Source organism: Heptranchias perlo, chromosome 4 (genome assembly GCF_035084215.1).
Source record: "Heptranchias perlo isolate sHepPer1 chromosome 4, sHepPer1.hap1, whole genome shotgun sequence".
Taxonomy (NCBI): Eukaryota; Metazoa; Chordata; class Chondrichthyes; order Hexanchiformes; family Hexanchidae; genus Heptranchias; species Heptranchias perlo.
In genome coordinates, this window is record NC_090328.1 from 95,113,261 (window position 1) to 95,137,825 (window position 24,565).

Genomic DNA, 24,565 nt, shown 5'->3' on the forward strand with positions numbered 1-24,565 from the left:
AATGCTAGGGAACCAAGGGACTAGTGAGAAGGAGGAATTAAAGGAAATTAGTATTAGTAAAAAAATAGTGGGGGAGAAATTAATGGGACTGAAAGCCGATAAATCCCCAGGGCCTGATAATGTGCATCCCAGAGTACTAAAAGAGGTAGCCATGGAAATAGTGGATGCATTAGTTGTCATCTTCCAAAATTCTATAGAGTATGGAACAGTTCCTGCAGATTGGAGGGTGGCAAATGTAACCCCACTATTTAAAAAAGGAGGGAGAGAGAAAACAGAGAACTACAGACCGGTTAGCCTAACATCAGTAGTAGGGAAAATGCTGGAGTCTATTATAAAGGATGTGATAACAGGACACTTAGAAAATAGCAATGGGATTAGACAAAGTCAACATGGATTTATGAAAGGGAAATCATGTTTGACAAACCTACTGGAGTTCTTTTGAGGCTGTAACTGGTAGAATAGATAAGGGAGAACCAGTGGATGTAGTTTATTTGGATTTTCAGAAGGCCTTTGATAAAGTCCCACATAAGAGGTTAGTGTCCAAAATTAAAGCACATGAGGATAATATACTGGCATGGATTAAAAATTGGTTAACAGACAGGAAACAGAGAGTAGGAATAAATGGGTCTTTTTCGGGGTGGCAGGCAGTGACTAGTGGGGTACCGCAGGGATCAGTGCTTGGGCCCCAGCTATTCACAATATATATCAATGATTTGGATGAGGGAACCAAATGTAATATTTCCAAGTTTGCTGATGACACAAAACTAGGTGGGATTGTGAGTTGTGAGGAGGATGCAAAGAGGCTTCAAGGCGATTTAGACAAGTTGAGTGAGTGGACAAATACGTGGCAGATGCAGTGTAATGTGGATAAATGTGAAGTTATCCACTTCGGAAGGAAAAACAGAAAGGCAGAGTATTATTTAAATGGTGATAGATTGGGGAATGTTGATGTACAAAGGGACCTGGGTGTCCTTGTACCACAGTCACTGAAAGCAAACATGCAGGTGCAGCAAGCAGTTAGGAAGGCAAATGGTATGTTGGCCTTCATTGCAAGAGGATTTGAGTACAGGAGCAAGGATGTCTTACTGCAGTTATACAGGGCCTTGGTGAGACCACACCTGGAGTATTATGTGCAGTTTTGGTCTCCTTACCTTAGAAAGGATATACTTGCCATAGAGGGAGTGCATAGACTGATTCCTGGGATGGCAGGGCTGTTGTATGAGGAGAGATTGGGTCGACTCGACCTGTATTCACTTGAGTTTAGAAGAATGAGAGGGCATCTCATTGAAACATATAAAATTCTGATAGGGCTGGATGCAGGGAGGATGTTTCCCCTGGCTGGGGGGTCCAGAACGAGGGGTCACAGTCTCAGGATACAGGGTAGGAAATTTAGGACTGAGATGAGGAAAGATTTCTTCACTCAGAGGGTAGAGAACCTGCGGAATTCTCTATCACAGAAGGCTGTGGAGGCCAAGTCACTGAATATATCCAAGAAGGAGCTAGATAGATTTCTAGACACAAAAGGCATCAAGGGCAATGGGGAGAGAGCGGGAATATGGTATTGAGATAGAGGATCAGCCATGGTCATATTGTATGGTGCAGCAGGCTCAAAGGGCCAAATGGCCTACTCCTGATCCTATTTTCTATGTTTCTATGTTTACTCTCATTCCCCACGAGCTGACTGTGCCACACTGCAGTCTGTTATCTGCTGGTGTCACTAACTCAAAACCTCTGCCAGCTGAGATTAATTAGCAAGCAAATAATTTCTCACATGAAACATCTTTTTTTAGTCATTCCCACTTCTATCTAAAGCTGTAATAAAAGATAATATTTAAAAGGTAATGTTACAGTGCAGCATGGGTTCACACTGTGACAACAGAAGCGATATTATAAATCAAAGCAATGACTAGGATACTGTCAAAGACTATTGTGCCTTGTCACTCTTGTTTTAATAATTCGTTAAATATTACCAAAAATGGATTGGATTATAATCTGGTATCTTTGCTGCTGAAACATCATCTTCCGTATTTGATACATGGTTGAGAATAATCTAAACCGTAAGTAGTGCTGTTGAAAAAACACAACGGCAAACCTCACTGATTGTGACCCCTGGTGTACGTGAGAGCTGCTGCACTAGGGGTGGGCAGTGAGCCCACGATTTCCGACAGACATGGCCGTGAGTGTATAATTCTGATGATTTCCCGCTGACTGTAAAGAAAGACTTGCATTTATATGGCACCTTACCACATCTTCAGCATGTCCTAAAGCGCTTCACAGCTTATGAAGTACTTTTGAAGTGTAGTCACTGTTGTTACAAAGGGAAACACAGTGGTCAATTTGCGCACAGCAAGGTCCCACTAACAGGAAATGAGATAACTAGTTAACCTGGTTGGTGGTGGTAGTTGAGGGATAAATGTTGGTCAGGACATGGGAGAACTCTTTGCTTCTTTTTGAATAGTGCCTTGGGACCTTTTACATCCACCTGAACAGATAGCACCTCCAACAGTGCAGCACTCCCTCAGTACTGCACTGAAGTGTCAGACTAGATTACATGCTCATGTCCTGGAGTGGAGATTGAGCTCAAACCCCTGACATATTGCAGTCATTTAATTCTTATCAGAACATTTACTGTAAAATGGAACATATCGGATGCTGGTCAAACTGAGTGCAGTTTTTGTGCTGAGCAGATGTGATTCATACACTGGACTTTACAGCACAAGCTGCACTTATTTTATTTCTGTAGAAAAGAATTGAATTCTCCCTTCATACCTTGTAGTTGTAAAAGTGGCCATTAATGGAAAACCGATGGCGCCTAGCTTTCTGTGCTGCAGACACTGCTTGGTCCTTTACTCTCATCTTCACCAGTGATGCATCACTCCTGGTACGTATTAAGTTGCTACTTTCTGGCTCTCGGTTGCGTTTTGGTTTTAATGTACTGCTTTCGAAGACTAAAGAGTTGGAGGAGAAGAACGTAACTAAAACCTATCTCGAATACCATTCAAAGTCATCTCATATCTTTCCCAACAACTCGAGCTGGTCGAACATTCATCCTCACTCGTCATAGAACAGGATCATAGATAATTGGACTGATTTCACAAATGGACAGAAAATCAGGCATCATGGAACTGCGATCCCGTTCCCAGTGCTCTGAGCTGGGGGAGTGTCCAGTCGTGGAATCAGCCCTTCTGCTACTGCACTTTGATACACAACAAATCTTTTTATTAAAAACAAAACCAGAAAATGCTGGGAACACCAGAATTCTGTGTAGAGAGCAGATGAGTTAAACACCCTGATTTTAAGGGGTGTGGGGGGGGGGGGGGTGGGACGGTGGGGGGCGTGGTGCATGGGAGGCCCGAAGTGAATGGTGCACCCGGCAATTATGAATGAAGGAGGGAGGCCCGGCTGATTTTAACTGAAGGGTCATATTTGAATAATTGACATCGGTGTCCCGCTCAAAGCTGGTGGGAATGATGTCAAGGCCAGCGGGCGTGAGCCGGAATTGAGGCGGGAGCAGGAATAGCCATCTGCTACCGGGGCTTAAGGGAATGGGCCCCGGCATAAAGTAAGTGCTGGGGGAGGATTCCCAAACAGATTACGGTGTGAGACGGGAGAGTGAGGGCCAGGGCAAGAGAGGCCTGAGGTTTCTTCCTGCTCCTCCGAAGATTCAAATATTTTACTTATCTTGGCCTCTTCTGGCCACTCAGCTGCATCTGGCCAGGTTTCTCTGGCGGCTTTGACACCGGGCGAGCCTTCCCCTGAGTCTTTGTAAAAATCATGTCGCAACACCGATGACGTCATCGGGCTGCAACTTTTACATTTAAAATAAGTCATCGCTTGCCTGCCGTGGGAGCCTCGGCCGACTTCAAAGTTGGTGAAGATAAGATGTTGCCGGGCGGGAATGATGCGGCCTCAGGCCAGTAAGAGGATTCGGCCTGACCTTAACCCCTATCATGCACCATTCGCGCTGGGCCGGGTTGGGGGAGGGGTTAAAATTGACCCCAATGTTTCAGATATAGACCCTTCACCCACACCTGAAATGTTAACTCCCTGTAGCAAAGCATTCCAAGCTGCAACAACCGTCAACGTAAAGAAATTTCACTTAACCCCTCTCCTCACTCTCAGTGACGATTTTAAATTGATGACCCTTCATCACTGGTTCCCCAAACCAGAGGGAATTATCTTTCCTTATTCGCTCTATCAAATCCCTTCATAATTTTAAAAATCTCTACCCAGTTTCATAAAGTACCCAACGTGTGGTTTAATCGAAACTGATTTGAATTTGAAAAATCTGATTGTCTGGCAACATTTAATCTCTGTATTCTCCAAAAACCATAAAAGATCCCAAAAAACATTAATCACTGAACCAGTTTTTGAGGCACTTCCTTTTGTGGATTTAACAATAAATGATTATATACACCCCAGAAAATGCACTAACCCAAACCCCTGGAACCTTACCCAGCTGTTGGGTTGTCTCCTGTTCCTCGACTTCTTGCTCTGCTTCCTCCTCCTGTTCAGCAATATTGCACAAATTATCCAACTCTCCCCACCTCGTCATTCCTCTGCAAACATAAGTTAATTTACTGAAAGGCTCATCCTATTGAATGCTTCTTGCTGCTTGCAATGAGGTTAGAACAGACAAACATTTCAGAAATAATTTTAATCCAAGCTCTGCAATGAGTATTCACCTTCTGACCCTTCAAACCTTCTCTACCATTTACAAGGCTGAAGTTAGGACTATGATGGGATACTCACTTGGATGGATGCAGCCATAACAACACTCAAGAAGCTCGACACCATCCAGGACAGTGCAGTTTGCTTGATTGGAGCCTCGACATTGGACTCAATATCCAACATCTCCACCATTGGCACACAGTGGCTGCATGATGTACTATCTACAAGATGTACTGCAGCAACTCACCAAGGTTACTTCAACAGCACCTCCCTCCCCAGAGGGACAAGAGCAGCAATGATGTGGGAACACCATCACCTTCAAGTTCACCTCCAAGTCACACACCATCCTGACTTGCACATACATTGCCATTCCTTCATTGTCCATGGGTCAATATTATGGAATTCCCTACCTAACACCATTGTGGGAGCACCATCACCACGCGGAGAGTAAGGGTTCAAGGAGAAGGCCCACCACCGTCAAATGGGGAGGGGCAATAAATGTGATCTTGGCAGCATCGCCCACATCCCGAAAACAAATAATTAAACAAAATGATTTCAGTGGGTCCAAAAATTCTGCATCAAGAAAAGGTTTCTCCACTTGCCCTCCTTAGAAGGCTCTGAGTGTGCAGGGTCAGGGTCAACATCTTTGACACGGGGTTACACAGGGGATGGAATCTGAGGGGATGGAATCAGAGGGTATGAGAGTCTGAGGGGATGGAGTCTGAGGGGATGGAGTCTGAGGGGATGGAGTCTGAGGGAATGGAGTCTGGGGGAATGGAGTCTGGGGGAATGGAGTCTGAGGGGACAGAGTCTGAGATGGTAGAGTCTGATTGTGGGGGGTGGGGTGGGGGTCGAGTATAAGTTGTGTTTAGAAGTATAATATTGGAGTGCAATTCTCAGCCCTGCACCCCCACAGAGCAAGGCTCCCTCCTGGGACACTGCGTTTACCCTATAATGTCTGTATATATACACACTTATATGTAGACTTACACTTACATGTACATACACTTACATACAGTTTCACCATGTGATGCCTACCTTTTGTTCGTCACAGGGTCAGGAGATTGGATGGCTCTTGATGATGGTGTAGATTTCTCATCATTCATCTGTAATCTTATTGGTTGATGTACACCCCATGAAATATCTAATAGCCCTTCTAGGACCATTTTTCCATTATTCTATAAAGGGAATAGTGGGATGTTTAAATTAAATGAGAAGCCTCAACATACAATATTACATAGAAAACAAAAGTATCCTTGTGACAGGTCTGATAACATGAGTGAGGTACATGGTCCCACAGAGCTAGACAGATACAAACATGACACTTCAGCATCATCACCATCTCATCAGAGTTGGGTGCTACTTAGGCTCTGTGAAGTATTCATACTTTTACCATTTTTTAACCATTTTCATAGTTTAATTACAAATATGGATTTTAGCAATACTTTTGACAAGGTCCCACATGACTGGTCAAAAAAGTACAAGCCCATGGAATCCAAGGGAAAGTGGCTATTGGATCCAAAATTGGCTCAGTGGCAGGAAGTAAAGAGTAATGGTCGATGGGTGTTTTTGTGACTGGAAGGTTGTTTACATTGGGGTTCTGCAGGGCTCAGTACCAGTTCCATTGCTTTTTGTAGTATATATCAATGATTTAGACTTAAATGTAGGGGGCGTGATTAAAAAGTTTGCAGATGATACAAAAGTTGGCTGTGTGGTTGATAGTGAGGGAGAAAGCTGTAGACTGCAGGAAGATATCAATGGACTGGTCAGGTGGGCAGAAAAGTGGCAAATGGAATTCAATCCGGAGAAGTGTGAGGTAATGAATTTGGGGAGGGCAAACAAGGCAAGGGAGTACACAATAAATGGTAGGATACTGAGAAGTGTAGAGGAACAGATGGACCTTGGAGTGCACGTCCACAGATCCCTGAAGGTAGCAGGACAGGTAGATAAGGTGGTTAAGAAAGCATGCAGGATACTTTCCTTTATTAGCCGAGGCATAGGATATAAGAGCAGGGAGTTTATGCTAGAACTGTATAAAACACTAGTTAGGCCACAGCTAGAGAACTGCGTACAGTTCTGGTCACCATATTACAGGAAAGATGTGATTGCATTAGAGAGGGTACAGAGGAGATTTACGAGGATGTTGCCAGGACTGGAGAATTTTAACGAGGAGGAAAGATTGGATAGGCTTGGGTTGTTTTCTTTGGAACAGAGGAGGCTGAGGGAAGATTTAATTGAGGTGTACAAAATTATGAGGGCCTAGATAGAGTGCATAGGGAGGACCTATTTCCCTTAGCAGAGAGGTCAATAACCAGGGGGCATAGATTTAAAGTATTTGGTAGAAGGATTAGAGGGGAGTTAAAGAGAAATTTTTTCACCCAGAGGGTGGTGAGGGTCTGGAACTCACTGCCTGAAAGGATGGTAGAGGCAGAAACCCTCATCACATTTAAAAAGTACTTGGATATGCACTTGAAGTGCAGCAACCTACAAGGCTACAGACCAAGAACTGGAAAGTGGGAATAGGCTGGATAGCACTTTTTCGGCCGGCACAGACACGATGGACCGAATGGCGGCCTCCTGTGCCGTAAATTTCTATAATTCTTTGATAAATAGGACAACAGACAGAAACCACAGATTCAGACCAGCCATTTGCCCGTTCTAACCTACTTATGCCTTGTTGACTCGGCTTTGGTTGATGAAATGATGAGGTAACATTGGGAAAACTGTGGTATCATTTTCTAAAAATTCAACAGTGCATGAGGGCCAAGTCCAGCAAGCTGATTGGCTTGTAGTTTGGTGTTCCTTCCTAGAAACCAGATTGGTTACTGGTAACCTTGTGACCATTTCCTCCAACTAGATGCTTAGAGTTTTGCCAATTCTGTTAGAAGACCAGAGGCCATTGGTGATAATCACATTGATTGTGGCAAGACTTTTCCTGACATTACCAAGTTTATTCATCTTTTTTATAAATGTTATTGAACCTTGCACATTTTATTTACCTTTAACTTGCATTTTATTTTGACATTTTGGTGGGAATCTGGTATCATTCCCATTGGAGAGGCAACTGATCCCAGGGACGCGGCTGCTGGCAGGAGTGAACAATATATGCCAAACATCAGAAGGCATGGACCAGGTTCACGATTTCCTGTGACCAACGTTAGGGGACGTTTGCTGATCCTTTTGTGAGAGTTATTTTAGAATTTGTTTCTTTCCCTTCCTTTTTACCTGCAATCTTCACCATGGCCAAGAGAATGATCTACTGCCAGGCCTCCATGAATGTCACTCTGTAGCCCATGTTTACAGAGGCCTGGGTTGAGCTCCATTCTGATTTCCCCCTTCCCCCCGTGGAGAAATGGCTGGTTTTGCTCTGCACCGCCTACATGGCTGGGATCAGACGATGGAAACTGTAGGCAACCGTATCATATTGTGACAAATCATGGATCAGAATCAGCACAGCGTCAAACATAAGAACATAAGAAATAGGAGCAGGAGTAGGCCATACAGCCCCTCGAGCCTGCTCCGCCATTCAATAAGATCATGGCTGATCTTCTACCTCAACTCCGCTTTCCCGCCCTATCCCCATATCCCTTGATTCCCTTAGTGTTCAAATACCCATCAATCTCAGTCTACTGTCTACTCCATTGTGTAGAACACTGGGATTACTTATTAGTGGATATAAATTGCAACTAAACACAATTAATGCACAGAAAATAGTAACAAAAAATACTATTAGTGCAAACAATTAAATAGTCAAGCATAAAAGGAGAATCTCCGCATCAGAATTATACTATGTGACTAGATTACAACTTGTAGTTTATCCCAAGAGTTCAGTGAGTTTGGGATTGTGTTCTGGTTCTGTGCATTTGCTCAATCCTGTGTTAAAATAATTAACATTAGGCAAAACAGCAAAGGAACTCATCCTTCTCGACCTATCTGCAGCCTTTGACATGGTTGATCACACCATCCTCCTCCAATGGCTCTCTCCGGCGTCCAACTGGGTGGGACTGCCCTCACCTGGTTCTATTCTTATCAATCCAGTCATAGCCAGAGACTCACCTACAATGGCTTCTTTTCCCACTTCCTCACTGTTACCTCTGGAGTCCCCCAAATTTCTATTCTTGGTTCCTCCTATTTCTCATGTACATGATGCCCCTCGGCGACATCATCCAAAAACACAACGTCAGGTTCCACATGTACGCTGACGACACCCAGCTCAATCTCACCATCACCTCTCTTGACCCCTCTACTGTCTCTCATTTGTCACACTGCTCATCTGACATCCAGTACTGCACGAGCAAAAATTTCCTCCAACTAAACACTGGGAAGACTGCAACCACTGTTTTCAGTCCCCACCATAAACTCTGTTCCCTAGCTACTGACTCCATCCCTCTCCCACTGTCTGAGGCTGAACCAGACCGTTCGCAACCTTGGCACCCTATTTGACCCTGAGATAAGCTTCCAACCACATATCTGCTCAATCACCAAGACCGCCTACTTCCACCTCCGTAACATCGCCCATCCCCGCCCCTGCCTCAGCTCATCTGCTGCTGAAGCCCTCATCCATACCTTTGTTACCTCTAGCCTCGACTATTCCAATGCTCTCTTGGCCGGCCTCCCATCTTCCACCCTCCATAAACTTGAGCTCATCCAAAACTCTGCTGCCCGTATCCTAACTCGCACCAAGTCCCGTTCACACATCACCCTTGTGCTCGCTGACCTACATTGGCTCCTGGTCTGAGATCGCCTCGATTTTGCAATTCACTTCCTTGTTTTCAAATCCCTCCATGGTCTCACCCCTCCCTATCTATGTAACCTCGTCTAGCCCTACATCCCTCCAAGATCTCTGCGCTCCTCCAATTCTTGCCTCTTTGCTCATCCCCGATTTTAATCGCTCCATCATTGGCAGCTGTACCTTCAGCTGCCTAGGTCCTAAGCTCTGGAATTCCCTCCCTAAACCTCTATGCCTCTCTACTCTCTCCCCTCCTTTAAGACGCTCCTTAAAACCTACCACTTTGACCAAGCCTATGGTCACCTGTCCTAATATCTCCTTAAGAAAGGTGAGAGAGGGAAACCAGGGAATTATAGACCAGTTAGCCTAATGTTGTCAGGAAATTACTAGAGTCTATAATTAAGGATAGAGTGACTGAACACCTTGAAAATTTTCAGCTGATCAGAGAGAGCCAGCATAGATTTGTAAAGGGTCGGTCATGCCTGACAAACCTGATTGAATTTTTTGAAGAGGTACTAAAGTAGTGGACAGGGGAATGTCTATGGATATTATTTATATGGACTTCCAAAAGGCATTCGATAAAGTCCCTCATATGAGACGTTAGCTAAAGTTGGAGCTCATGGAATTGAGGGCAAATTACTGAGCTGATTAGGAAATTGGCTGAGCGGCAGGAGACGGAGAATAGGGATAATGGGCAGGTATTCAAATTGGCAGATGTGACTTGTGGTGTCCCACAGAGATCTGTGGTGTGGCCTCAACTATTCACTGTATTTATTAATGACGTAGAGTGCCGCATATCCAAGTTTGCCGATGACACAAAGATAGGCAATATTGTAAGCAATGCAGATGGAAGCATAAAATTACAGAGATATTAATAGATTAAGTGTTGCAAATGGATTTCAATGTAGGCAAGTGTGAGGTCATCCACTTTGGCCCTAAAAAGATAGATCAGAGTACTTTCTAAATGGTGAAAAGCTCGAAACAGTGAAGGTCCAAAGAGACTTAGGGGTCCATGTACATAGATCATTAAAATGTCATGGACATGTATAGAAAATAATCAAAAAGGCTAATGAAACGCTGGACCTTATATCTAGAGGACTAGAATACAAGGGGATAGAAGTTATGCTACAGGTATACAAAGCCCTGGTTAGCCCATACCTGGAGTATCATAGAATAGTTACAGCCCAGAAGGCGGCCCGTCGAGCCCATGCTGGCTCTCTACAAGAGCAATCCATCCAATCCCACTCCCCCGCCCCTTCCCCATAGCCCTGCCAATTTTTTCCTACTAGTACTTATCCAATTCCTTTTTGAAAGCCACGGTTGAATCTGCCTCCACCACCTCCTCAGGCAGTGCATTCCAGATTATAACCACTCACTGCGTAAAAATTTTTCCTCATTTCACCTTTGGTTCTTTTGCCAATCACCTTAAATCTGTGTCCTCTGGTTCTCGACCCTTCCGCCAATGGGAACAGTTTCTCTCTATCTACTCTTTCTAGACCCCTCATGATTTTGAACACTTCTACCAAATCTCCTCTCAACCTCCTCTGCTCTAAGGAGAGCAACCCCAGCTTCTCCAGTCTATCCATGTAACTGAAGTCCTTCATCCCTGGAACCATTCCAGTAAATCTTTTCTGCAACCTGTCTAAGGCCTTGACATCCTTCCTCAAATGCGGTGCCCAGAATTGGACACAATATTCCAGTGGTGGCCGAACCAGTGTTTTATAAAGATTCATCATAACTTCCTTGCTTTTGTATTCTATGCCTCTATTTATAAAGCCCAGGATCCCGTATGCTTTTTTAACCGCTTTCTCAACCTGCCCTGCCATCTTCAATGATTTGTGCACATATACCTCCAGGTCTCTCTGTTCCTGCACACTGTTTAGAATTGTACCATTTAGTTTATATTGCCTCTCCTCATTCTTCCTACTAAAATGTATCACTTCGCACTTCTCTGCGTTAAATTTCATCTGCCATGTATCCGCCCGTTCCACCAGCCTGTCTATGACCTCTTGAAGTCTATCACTATCCTCCTCACTGTTCGCTACACTTCCAAGTTTTGTGTCATCTGCAAATTTTGAAATTGTGCCCTGTACACCCGAGTCCAAATCATTAATATATATCAAGAAAAGCAGTGGTCCTAGTACCGACCCCTGGGGAACACCACTGTATACCTCCCTCCAGTCCGACAAACAACCGTTCACCACTACTCTTTGTTGCCTGTCACTTAGCCAATTTCATATCCATGCTGCCACTGCAATTTTTATTCCATGGGCTTCAAGTTTGCTGACAAGCCTATTATGTGGCACTTTATCAAATGCCTTTTGGAAGTCCAAAAGTGTGTTCAGTTCTGGGCACCGCTCCTTAGGAAGGATATATTGGCCTTGGAGGCAGTGCAGCGTAGATTTACTAGAATGATATATGGAGTCCAAAGGTTAAATTACAAGGAGAGATTACACTAACTAGTGTTGTATTCCCTGAAATTTAGAAGATTTAGGGTGATTTGATCAAAGTTTTCAAGATATTAAGGGGAACTGATAGGGTAGATAGAGAGAAACTATTTTGGCTGGTTGGGGAGTCTAGGACTAGGGGACACAGCCTAATAATTAGAGCCAGGACTTTCAGGAGTGAAGTTAAGAAACACCTCTATACGCAAAGGGTGGTAGAAGTTTAGAACTCTCTTCTGCAAAAGGCAATTGATGCTAGCTCAATTGTTAATTTTAAATCCTAGGTTGATAGATTTTTGTTAACCAAAGGTATTAAGGGTTATGGGGCTAAGGCGGGTATATGGAGTTAGGTCACAGATCAGCCATGATCTCATTGAATGGCAGAATAGGCTCAAGGGGCTAATGGCTTCCTCCTGTGCCTATGTTCTTATGTGGCTCGGTGTCAAATTTTGTTTGATAATGCTACTGCCAAGCGCCTTGGAACGTTTTACCATGTTAAAGGCCCTATATAAATGCAAGTTGTTGTTGGTAGTTAAAGTAAGCTGGAGCTTTGCATAATCATTCATTTTCAAAGACTTATAGATCTTTAAATTCCGCTGTGGGACAAGTGGGTGATTTTATAGTTGTGCGGAACCTTCGGGGGTCCCTTGCCTATCAGAAGCAACTATCAAAACTCCAGGTACTGTGCACCTGAATTTCTCATATGCACAGCTGCTGCACGACATCCGCAATCAGCAGCTTGGACTCATAAAATGACCCCTTAGGTACAAATACTTAATGCACTGGCAAGCAATTCTTCTCTCAGCTAAATTATTGGAAACACTAGTCCATTTATTTTAAACAACACTTGAATTTATTTAGTCCCTTTAATGTATGGAATGCCCAATGCACTTCACAGGGTGGGGAGAGAGAAATAAATAGGGACAGATAAAGAAACAAGCTATGGAGGAGAGATTGGGAGTGGTGGCCGAAAGCTTGGTCTAAAAGATGGGTTTTGGGAATGGGTTACTACCACTGCTGAACTAGCAGTGAGAGGAATTTCAGAGTAAGGCAGTAAACACTCACACCTGTTAACCCACAGTGAAATTTTAAGGCCATTTCATATTTTCGGAAGATGGAATGTGAAATTGGGCCCAATTCCTCAGTCAGACCAAGTCAGAGAATCAATCTCACTCATTTAATGTCTTGAGGGAAAGTTCTATATAAATTCTTCCTCCACCCTAAAATGTACAAACTGAAATCCAAAATATCAACCTTTCCCTACATCTCCATTACTCAACCCTTAACCTGCTGCTCTCCACAGATGAGATAACTCGTAACCACCCCCCCCGCACCCCCCCTCACCGCCCCCCCCCCCCCACCTGTTAATGAAGTATTTGACTTTCTTGTCCATAATTATCCCTGGAATTTTCAATCTAATTTCCAACCAGCTATTTATCTGGCTTCCTTTGATAGGATGAATCACACAGCATCAACCACTTTCATCAGTTCCACGTATCAACCCTTTTGTGGGAATAATGTGTTTTTGCTATCTGGTTTGCTTGGAGTTTGTTACTTTTGTGACCTCTAGTACTATGCTCATGGACCAAGGCAAACCGCCAGCTTAGATCCACATCAGTATTTTAAAGACCATGATTGTGTCCTCCCTCAATTTTCTTTTCTCCAATGAAAAGAAGTTCAATTTTTTAATCTATCTTCATAACTTCAAACCATGAGTCCTTGAATCCTCGGAAAGCCATCCATGTCCTTTTGAAGATAAAATGCCCAGTGGGACAGATTTTCCTCATTGCACTTGGCATCAAGGCTTGCTTTGGGGCACAGCGCACAGGAGGAAATGGAGCAGAGAGGATCGCACATCAGTAACAGAACCTGACAAATTGACCAACCATTAATTCAAGTGGATGAGAAATCAGACGTGCCCATATGGCCGTGCGTTCCTACCCATCCAACTTTCCCCAGTGCGCTGTGCCCAGGCGGTGTTTTTCAGCAACCCCGCTAAGAGGGAAATGTGTCCCAATATTTCTAGTGTGACCATCACAAGATTAGAACAACTTGTTTCTTCTCAGGCCCTCAAGATTCATCCCAGTTTGTAATGGTGCTGATTTTATAAATTAGCACTCTCAACGCAGAGTTTTGCACAATCGGAGCATTATCAGGAATCTGGGCATGGACACGTTATTTTAATGGACACAAAATCATGCTGATCTCCACACCTGATGGTATGATCTGTGCTCATATCGTTATAGAGGAGTTCTATCTCTAAAAAATTACCTCAGTGAGAAATGTTGCAGAACTTTCTCTCAGGAGATTAAATAGATTGGGCAGAGTCAAAGATGGAGCAAATTGCACTTGGTCTGTGAACTGATTGCACTAGATGGTCTCGATGGGTTTAGCTTGTTCCATACTTTGTTGTATAAAGAAGCTTTCATTTCTGAATATCTGAATGGACTATAAAATGTACTCACATCATAATACGTCAGTTGCAAATTCTTCTTATCTTCACAAAAACAATTGTATGTTCTTAGTAATGACAAAAATTCACCCCTGGAGGAATTAAGAATATAAATTAAAAGAACTTGAAGTATACATTCCATCTATCTGATGAGAGAGTAATGAGAATGCACTGTATAGTTTCACAGTTAAAACTTCATAGCACACCTACACATTGTCTTTCATTTTACAAACTAATGCGAGCTTTGCATTTCAGAACATGTGTCCCTAATCTGGGTCCTGACACAGTCCCTCGTGTGCCAGGAGCACAGATCGGGAGTTTGGGAGTTGGCCTTTATGCCTGAACTCCTGATATGTGCTCTCGAAAGTTCTGATTTGGAAGTGCTAATTCCTGAAACCCACCCCACATGAAGTCCTCATTGAGCTCTTTCCTTAAATCTGGTTCTCTGGCCAGGAAATTCCATTTTCCATTTATCTATCTGGCTTCTGTGAGGGGGACTCAGCTAGAGCCAAATTATGAACAAGTGCCTCACATGCACTGGGGACGGGGTTGAGGTTACTCAAACTTCGGGACTCTTGCAGCCAGTAGAAGCGGGGACTTTTGTTTCGTCAGTCCAGCTCTCCCAGGTGAAACAGCAGCAGATTATAGGGAGAGGTTGGATAGACTGAGACTTTTTTCCCTGGAGAGTAGGAGGTTTAGGGGTGACCTTATAGAAGTCTATAAAACAATGAGGGGCATAGATAAGGTAGATAGTCAAAATCTTTTCCCAAAGGTAGGGGAGTCTATAACGAGGGGGCATAGATTTAAGGTGAGAGGGGAGAGATACAAAAGGGTCCAGAGGGGCAATTTTTTCACTCAAAGGGTGGTGAGTGTCTGGAACGAGCTGCCAGAGGCAGTAGTAGAGACGGGTACAATTTTGTCTTTTAAAAAGCATTTGGACAGTTACATGGGTAAGATGGGTATAGAGGGATATGGGCCAAGTGCAGGCAATTGGGACTAGCTTAGTGGTATAAACTGGGTGACATGGACATGTTGGGCCGAAGGGCCTGTTTCCATGTTGTAAACTTCTATGATTCTATTCTATGATTCTAACCCGTTGTACCACTCAGTTCTCAGCAAAAATTCAACTGGAAATGCTTTGATTCACAAGTCTAATTGTTTTTTTTGTATTTAATGAACAATTTTAAAGCACAATGGAAAAGAGGTGACTTCAAACTATCTCAAAGCTGACATCATAAGACATGAACCGCCTTAACACATAATTCAGAACACAAACTGCGTTCACTACTAACGATGTCAGGGGATGAAACTGCAGGAACATAACGGGAAGTCGATGGGTAAATCTCCTGGTCGATTTTAGCTGCCCATCTGCCCAGTTTCTGCCGGGAAGGCAGAGTTCAAATCGCCGCTAGGCTGCCAGTGTGGAAGCTAACCTGTGCATGCACTCGATGCCTGCCACTACTCACACTGAAGTAGTGATTATGATGACATTCAAAAACAATTATTTGTACGTGAAATCAGTGTAAACTGTATGTAGGTAATGACTGTAAAAGACTTGGATATGTAGATTCGATTTAATTGCTGGCTCTTAACCATGAATATTCTCCTAAATAAACATTAATATATCATTGATATATCAGAATACTGCATTTAAGCCATAAATACTTTTTTGTTCATTAATCACATTAGTAGTACAAAGGAAATAAAGTCCCGCTGAAAATAAAGTTTTCATAATAAGGATTGGAAAGGGATGAAAGATAAACGAGCCTCGTGAATAGAACCTCAGTACCTGGAAATAGACTTGTCTTTACGAACTTGGATTACAGGCTGTGGATGGATAGTGTTCATGACAAATACATTTACAGCAGAGGGAAACCTGAAAAAAAATGACTAAATAAAATATTTTTTTTCTTACAGACATATAAAATAATTTTTGCAATATTCTTCTTAGAATGATAAATATATAGAGTACAAGAACACCAGTGCACTGTTTATTGACATGCAGTATTACCCACAAAAGCAAGATATTTGAATCTGGGAAAGAAAAAGTAAAAAAAACCTCGTAAATATAGTGGTTGATGCAGAAATATTGATTGGAACTGCTCTTGGGTGTGTACTGTTGACTTTCTTAACTTGACTGTCTTAAAATAACTTTCAAGGTAAACTGCAAATCCCATGATGTTTATATTTTGTCCTTTTGTTTATGACTATTTACTAAGGCTTAATATGAATGATTCCACATTTCCATGATGTAAGATTCTCAAAATTCACAGATCCCCCAAAACTCAGAGAAAAACCCTAAAGAAAAGGACTTTGGACTCTTTTCTAACCATTTCAGGGTGATGAAATATTGGGCCTAACAGAGGGTGATTGAAGGTCAAAAACCAAGATTTGGTATTTTAAAAAGGCAAGTTTGGGCTTGTAAAGGAAAAAAAAGGCTGCAACAGGAGTTGGGATCAACCTCTGTAATAGACGGTTTGAGTATTGGAGTTAATCAAACAGTCTGGGGAACTGTATGACCTCACTCAGCCCTATCAGACATTTACATTCAGACAATAGACCCACGGAAGAGCAGTCCCCACCCAAATTACAAGACCCATCCTAAACATGCATAAAACAAATCCAATCAGCCCACTCCATAGAAATCTCAGGCCCAGTCAGGAAACTCAAAACCTGAGCACAATGACTACAATCAAGCAAGAGCTCAACAACTCATGAAACCATCCCGAAACCACTTCACACATTTCATAAACAATTTACTCTTAACGAGCCAGCCAAAATCTTACAATAAACCGGGTCAGATTTGGCGCGCAGATAAGGAGGTTTCAATTAGTAAAATTAAAGGCCCATTTTCTCAAGAAGTTCAGTTCAGCCAAGAATTTGACAGCTCGGGAGACAACAGTTCAACAAGGCGAGGGGGCAACAGAAAGAAGTTCAACAGAGAAGGTTAGCAGCTCTAGAAGCAGGCCGACACACAAGAAGAAACCAGAGCAACAGCCCCAGTGACCATCGGACACCTCGCGGCAACAAGGGCTTTATGAAACAACCAACCAAATATTACCACCAACCAACCGGGTAATATTGAGCCACCGCGACCAAAGAAAACCAACTCAGGAGAAAACCGAAGATCCGCAAAGTTTCCACTCTACAATCTATTCCTGACATACCCCTGGGTGAGTTTTCTACTCAAAAGACTCTAAATCCTAATACTTTACGAAGAAAAGTGGGTACTCACCCGATAGATCTAAGACGCAACCTACCATATCAGCAGACTCGTGAAGACTGACCAGCTACGCAGTTGAAGTCCTCTACCGTGTCCGGGGTACGGCAGACACCAACCAACACATGCAGCGAACCCCAAAATCGCGAACCAGCTCAACTGTCAAAGATTTGCTTGGTGAGCATTATCTCTGGTCCTTTAGAGCCCAACTTAGCTAGTAAAGTGGGATTGGGAGGGGTGAGATATCTTTCTACTGTAATTTCCCTCGTGTGTACCGAAGTGTTCCCCATTTTATTAGAGTGTTAAGATTGTTGTGTTGTATTTCCTCTCTTAAATAAAGATCAAAGTTTCTTGCACCAAAACCAGTTGTCTGCTGCACTTTTGTCACAACCCTCAAATAAGTCCAAGGTCTAGAACCAAGGGAGTGGGAACTATTCGAACCTCTCAGAAGTCAGAGGTGAAGCTGACACACACCACCACCCCCTGCAAAGATGTTGGCAATAATAGATTTCAACATTTGAATACACATTGACATCATTGCACAAAACCTGAGTTTAGATTTTTTTCCAAATTTGGGTTTGGATTTGAGTGAGTTTGGGTTTGAGTTTGGGCTTAGGTTTAGGTTAGAGTTTGGGTTTAGGATGTGGTTTGGGTTTAGATTAGAGTTTGGGTTTGGGATGTGGTTTGAGTTTGGGTTTGGTGTTTGGTGTTTGTGGGTTTGGGTTTGGTGTTTGTGGGTTTGGGTCTGAATTTGTGTTTGAGTTTGAGTTTATGTGTGCACCAGGAACAGGAAGATCAGGTCCACTAACTTTTACAGCTGGTCCTGTACTGTTATATCATCAATTATGTTAAAATAACTTTGTGATTTCATGCATGATTATTACGCTGAATCTACATTAACTCACAATGTTGTGTGATGTATAATGGTGAATGACCTGTACTGTGCAGTTACTCGGGAATGACCCCTCAATATATTCATACATTGTATTGATTCAGTGCTGGGTGTCAGTTAGTGTCCAAATACCTAAGATGGGTGTTGTATTCCTCATTCTTTAAAGGAATTTCAACCACCCATAAAACATAAGATATTCCTTCATGTGGAGGGGGTGGGGGAAGGGGGCAGGAGAAGTTACTTGTCACCATGTCCTTTAAGAAATCTGCACCACCCGGTGTGTACAGTAGTGTATTGGTTATGTTACTGGATTAGTAATCCAGAGCCTGGATTAATAATCCAGTAAAACGTGAGTTCAAATCCACCATGGCAGATTGAGAATTTGAATTCAGTTTTTAAAAAATCTGGAAATAAAAAGCTGGTATCAGTAAAAGTGCCAAGAACCTGTTGGATTGTCTAAAAACCCAACTGGTTCACTAATATCCTTTGGGAAGGAAACTTTCCATCCTCACCCGGTCTGGCCTGTATGTGACTCCAATCCTACACCAACGTGGTTGACTCTTAACTGACCTCTGAAGTGGCCTAACAAGCCTCTCATTTGTAGTAAACCCTTCTCAAGGTAACTGGGAATGGGCAATAAATGCTGACCTTGAGAGCAATGCCCACATCCCGAGAATGAATATATATAAAAAAGTCAACATTAAATACATTTTTGGAGTGAGAATTATGACAGAGTAATGCAAACTGTAAAACCATTTCCACATCAAATGGCGTTTACTTTCAGACTGAGTTGAATCGAAATATAATGGAATTTTTAAACTAAACTGAGTGAATCTCATTGTAAACGAGTGAGAGTTGACAGGTGGGATGTTCAGATGACCTTCCCACTCCGCTGTAAACAGAGCCGAGTTCTGGATCATGTTCTTTGTTATTTGACTGGATGACGCAGTGCTGAGACTCCAGGATCAAGACACCGGAACATCAACAGAAAATAATAAAATAACTCCAAGCTGCACCAGGTTAAAAAGAAAAAATAAAGGTAGTACGCAGAACACAGCAAGGAATATAGGAACAAGAGTAGGCCATTCAGCCCTGTGAGCCTGTTCTGCCATTCAATTAGATCGTAACCCTTAATACCCTTGCCTAACAAAAATCTTAGTTTTGAAATTTTCAATTGACCTAGCCTTGATAGCTTTTTGGGGAAGAGAGTTCCAAATTTCCACCAGCCTTTGTGTGAAGTAGCACTTTCTAGCTCTAATTTTAAGGTTATGCCACCTTTTTCTGGACTCTCCCACCAGAGGAAATAATTTCTCCCTATCTACCCTATCAAATCCTTTTATCATCTTAAACTCCTCAATTAGATCATCCTATAAACGTCTATATTCAAGGGAATACAAGCTTTGTCTATGAAACTTGTTCTCATCTTGGTGCATCTGTGCTGCACCCCCTCCAAAGCCAATATATCCTTCTTGAGGTGCGGTGCCCAGAACTGAATGCAATACTCCAGATGGAAATCTCACCTGAGCTCAGTATAGCTGTAACATAGGGTGGGAGCCCTGAATGAAGAGATTTCAAAGAATGCAGAGATTTCAAAGAATGAGGAAGACCATGCACACTGTTCCTCCTACATATTCAACCGTAATATGTGAGTAGGAATGTATGAAAGTAGTATAGAAACTGGTTATGGGATTAAGAAGCACAGCAGAGCCAAAGTATTTATCATCTTGAGCAGTCAGGTTAAAACAAAAGCCTGCAAATTGCTCCTCTACATAGCAGCACAAGAAGTGATCGCTCTACAAATGGAGTGAATTCTGAGTTTCCGTTGGCAGATCTTGTTCTGCTAAGGATTAGTGGGAGGAAATGAACGCCACAACCCAATTTGCCAACTTTTGCTTGATAATTAATAAACAACTGCCTGGATCGATTAAAATTTTTTATCCTATTTACATTAAAAGGCCAGTATTCCATGCCCATCTGCCTCGTGATAATTTCTTCTAATGGGAGAAACATGAGATACTGGAAAAATCTTCAGCACCACAATTTCTGCAGATAAATGAAACTCAAGACAGTTTTTGGCAAAAGTGATGAATGAAGCCTGAGGATGTTCCTATCTACACGATAACCAATATAAAGTGCATCTATCAGCAACAAACACAGTTCACTGACCCTCAGTGTCCAGGACCAGCAAAGCAGCTGTGTCCAGCAAAAGAAGTTGAAGTTTACAAGAAGCTACAAGCCCCAAGGGTTCTGAGAAAAACTGCCCAGAACCAAATTCAAATCCCACATGGGAACAATCCGTGAAAGGAAAGGATTCATTTCTAGTAACTTTTCATAAATGGGGATACCAGGGAATGTTCCCCAACCACCATCCTGCCAGAGGTGGGCAATGGGTATAAATAGCAAGAATGTGGTCATTTGTGGCTATGATAAAGTAGCTGGAACAAAGCACTGCAGTGGGTTGAAAATGAGGTCATGGTGCCAGTGGACAAAATGCTGATATTTGGGAGAGGCTTTCCCACGTACCAGTAATGTAATAATTATTAACAACTGGGGACTTTATCAGTCAACTGAAGAGTCGAGCTGCCAGTTGGTAGCTGTAGGTTCACTGTGCCAAAACTAAACCAAAAGGTTCTTTCAGTAGGGTCATTGTGCCAAAACTAAAGCAAAAGGTCCTATCTGTAGGGTCACTGTGCCAAAACTAAACTGACCTCTGCACCTTCACTCCTGATACGAGGTCCCATTTACAGGAAACTCTTGAGTCGGGAGCGCTAAACCATAATGTTGACCCCACCATCTCTAGCTGATTTCTTGGCCCCGCGGTGGGCTGCCATATCCTATTAATATGTGGAGGTTACATGAATGAAGATACATTGATCAACATGTCACCTACTTTGCCAGTACTTTCACAGAGGCCACGGCTAATACTAAAGTTTGGGTTGCGTTGGTTTTACACGTCATTATTCTCTGTTTGACAAGTTTGACAAACGATTGAAAATCTTCAAATAGAAAAGGGAGCTTCCCATTTTCTACAGATGTAACAAAACATTCTCCAAAGTTCATGCAGGGCAGCCCTGCTGGTGGAAAATTGGCAGCACAGATCCTCAGTCCACCCGCATGGACAGGCCCAGAGCCCTGAGGATAGGGTCATTTGAGTATGTGGGGTGGGCACATACTCAAGCCCAGGAGTTTCAGGCCTGTTATCTTGAGTAAGATTTGGTAGATGAGGCTCTTATGGACATGATGGGGTGGAAATTCATCTGGGCCTGTTTTCGTGTTGGACTCGGGAACCCTGAACGGGGCAGGCCCAACACCTGTTCCCCTCTTTGGAAACAAATTGCCCAGAGGGGTCCTACAATAGGTCTCTAATTAAAAATGTGCAAGGGGCCTAACATCTGTATTAGGTGACTGCCCACAACGCCTGCAAAGCCGCATACACCAATATGGCGGCACTTGTAAGGCAGGCACTGATTGGCCATGGGACATTCCTCCCCAAATTTGGTCCTTTTTGCCCCCCCCCCCCTCCTGTTTTCCGCACTGGCGCAACTAGGAAACAATTTGTACCCCTATGAGCTCCATCTTTATATAAACCTTCCCCTATATTTTTGCGAATAAAATATCTTTTTTAAATTGGTGACCGAGCCTCCAGCTTCGATTCTTGCTTACCTCAACAGTCTGACAGATGAGCTTTCAAAGTGGTTGTTGTAGATTCAGGTCTATACACTGGTGGCTTAAATACTGTCACCTCTAATTCCAAAACTGAAAAGCAAAAGTAAATGTGTGTTTGATGGAAAGCTGGGATCAGTTTCTGTTCTGATAAATTATACATTTCATCCTAAATGAAATAAGTTTGGGCAGTTTTAATTCAGTTTCTAGTGGGTGCAGTTTGACAGCACTGTAATTGTTTGTGTTCATAACATTTTGTAGAACTTTAAGGCCCCTGCATGCTGCAGGACTGCTCATCGTCCACCTCGTAGGTTTTGCTGTTCAGCATGAATGGAGCTTGAGCAGGTCTGAAACATGCAAACGTTTTAAATTGGGCAGGATGCTCATAGCAAGGTCAAGGGTTAATCCTGAGACAGGGGAGGTGAAATTCCTCTTTTAACAAAAAATGGGAGAAACTGCACATTTGAAATTGTGCATTTGGCTATTTTGTCAATGCATTGTTAATTTAGGAGAAAAGCAGGAAATGTCCCATTTTTCATTAAAAAGGAGATTTTGAGCCTTACTGTATTTTATTTCTTTAGGACTTATGCATATAATCCAGGCTGACACTTCAGTCCAGTACTGATGGAGTGCTGCATTGTCAGAGGTACCATCTTTCACAAGAAATGTTAAATTGAGGCCCCATCAGCCTGTTCAGGGGATGTAAAAGATCCCATGGCACTATTTGAAGAAGAGCAGGGGAGTTCCCCCGGTGTCCTGGCCAGCATTCCTTCCTCAACCAATGTCACCAAAAACAGATAATCTGGTCATTTATTTCATTCATGTTTGTGGGATCTTGCTGTGTGCACATTGGCTGCTGCGTTTCCCTACATTACAACAATGACTGTACTTCAAAAGTACTTAATGGGCACTTCATCCTGAAGTTGTGAAAGGTGCTGTATAAATAGAAGTTCTTTCTTTCTACCAAATTACACATTTCTCAGTTTCACCTCAAACTGAAACATTTTGGTCTGAAATTCCACACTGTTTCTGGGATCTAAAATCAGGGCAAATGTTTTTACCTTTCTGGTAATTTGGGGAAGAAGTCATTTCTGCCGCTTTGCCAACCCAAAAACGATGTGCCTGTCCCGCAATCGGTCCGCCAGGTATTTATTTATGGCTAACGTAAATAAACTTAAATGATGGCCAGTTCTGTGGTGTCCCAAAGTTCCGGAAGTTATGCTCACAATGCACCAGGGGTAAGTTAGAATAAGAAATGTAATGTGCAGCCATTGCCAGGGTCAGCAAAGGCTGGCAGAAGTGTGGGCATGGACTTTCCGCTAGGGGTACAACCGGCAAAATGCATCCAGAATGCGTTGGACACTGCGCCGGTTTTCAAATTTCTGCGCAAACTCATTAGCATAAGCCTGAACATAAAATCTCCCATTAATTAACGCAACCAAGCAGTGCAATCGATCATAATCGATTCGTGACTGGAACATGACATTTTACACCATCACAAAGGAATGGGATTGCCAGGAAATGAGCCATTCTTCAACTGACTGATTTAATACTCTAGGTCTTACTTTTTAGTTGGCTTCAATTGACTGCTTTGAATTGCCCTTTGTACATAAGACCTGTGACCAGCAATCAATTGAAGCCACACAGATGTGTCCTGCTGTGCTGTAATTGACTGACTTTAGACTAATTTAGACTGAATTTAAAGTAATTAAAGCACAACAGGGTCAGGCTTCATTTACCTGCTGGTTACAGCAGGTAAAAGTGATTAATGCTGGATTCATGTGATCATGGGTGCCTGTGTGCCCGAGGTTCTGGGCGCAATATGATGAACACCCCCGAATGGGCACACTCAGCAGAAACTCGGTATTCCGACCTGGAGGTGTGGCCGGTTTTGTGGGCGGGACTGCTTTGGGCGAATGGACTTTTGAACCAGCGTAAATGATCGCAGATACTCCGGCGTAAAGTGGTTATGGGCGCAACTCGATTACTTTTAAAATTCCAGTCTTTTGCACTATTTCATTTATTTCCACACAGATTCCACTGTTAGCTGGGTGGGAAGCATGTGGAAACTCGACCTCGAGGAGTTTTTGAGCCTGAGGAATACAAAAATTTTGCCTACCGATTACTAGATTTGGAAACAGGTTTGTCAGGTATTTGTTTGCTTTGCTCGTAGTCCGTGTTGGACTTGCTTCTCACTGTCTGTGGGACTGAGACCCCCCTCCCTCAGGGGGCATTCCCTATGGACAAATCTTTACCTGCCATTATCATGGAGGAGGAGCACAGGGTGGAGGAAAAGAGAGTCAGGCAGCGTTTAATGAGGATGGGCCCCACAAGGCATTACTCCCTCCCCATAGAGGTACAGCAACACAGGTCCAATGGGAACCCTATAGTAAGGAGATGTGTATTAGAAGAGTACGGTTCACTCATGAAACAATATGACAGCTCTGCCACCTATTGAATGAGGACCTGCAGCCTCGGTCATCTACCCGCACTG

General features: G+C 43.0%; 1 protein-coding gene across 2 annotated transcripts in view; it reads right to left on the reverse strand.

Annotated features, from left to right (window-relative positions):
• The window catches only part of rassf6 (Ras association domain family member 6), a 56,642-nt gene that overhangs the window by 22,799 nt on the left and 9,278 nt on the right, over positions 1-24,565 (reverse strand). Inside the window, exons 2-7 of one of the 2 annotated variants that reach the window (XM_067983339.1) lie at positions 22,072-22,164; positions 16,086-16,172; positions 14,310-14,388; positions 5,710-5,849; positions 4,456-4,559; positions 2,770-2,948 (exon numbers count right to left, since the gene is read on the reverse strand). In XM_067983339.1, coding sequence (XP_067839440.1) covers positions 2,770-2,948; positions 4,456-4,559; positions 5,710-5,849; positions 14,310-14,388; positions 16,086-16,144 — 561 coding nt within the window. In that variant the 5' untranslated portion in view covers positions 16,145-16,172; positions 22,072-22,164. The remainder of the gene's footprint in view (positions 1-2,769; positions 2,949-4,455; positions 4,560-5,709; positions 5,850-14,309; positions 14,389-16,085; positions 16,173-22,071; positions 22,165-24,565) is intronic. The other variant, XM_067983340.1, reaches the window with a different exon arrangement.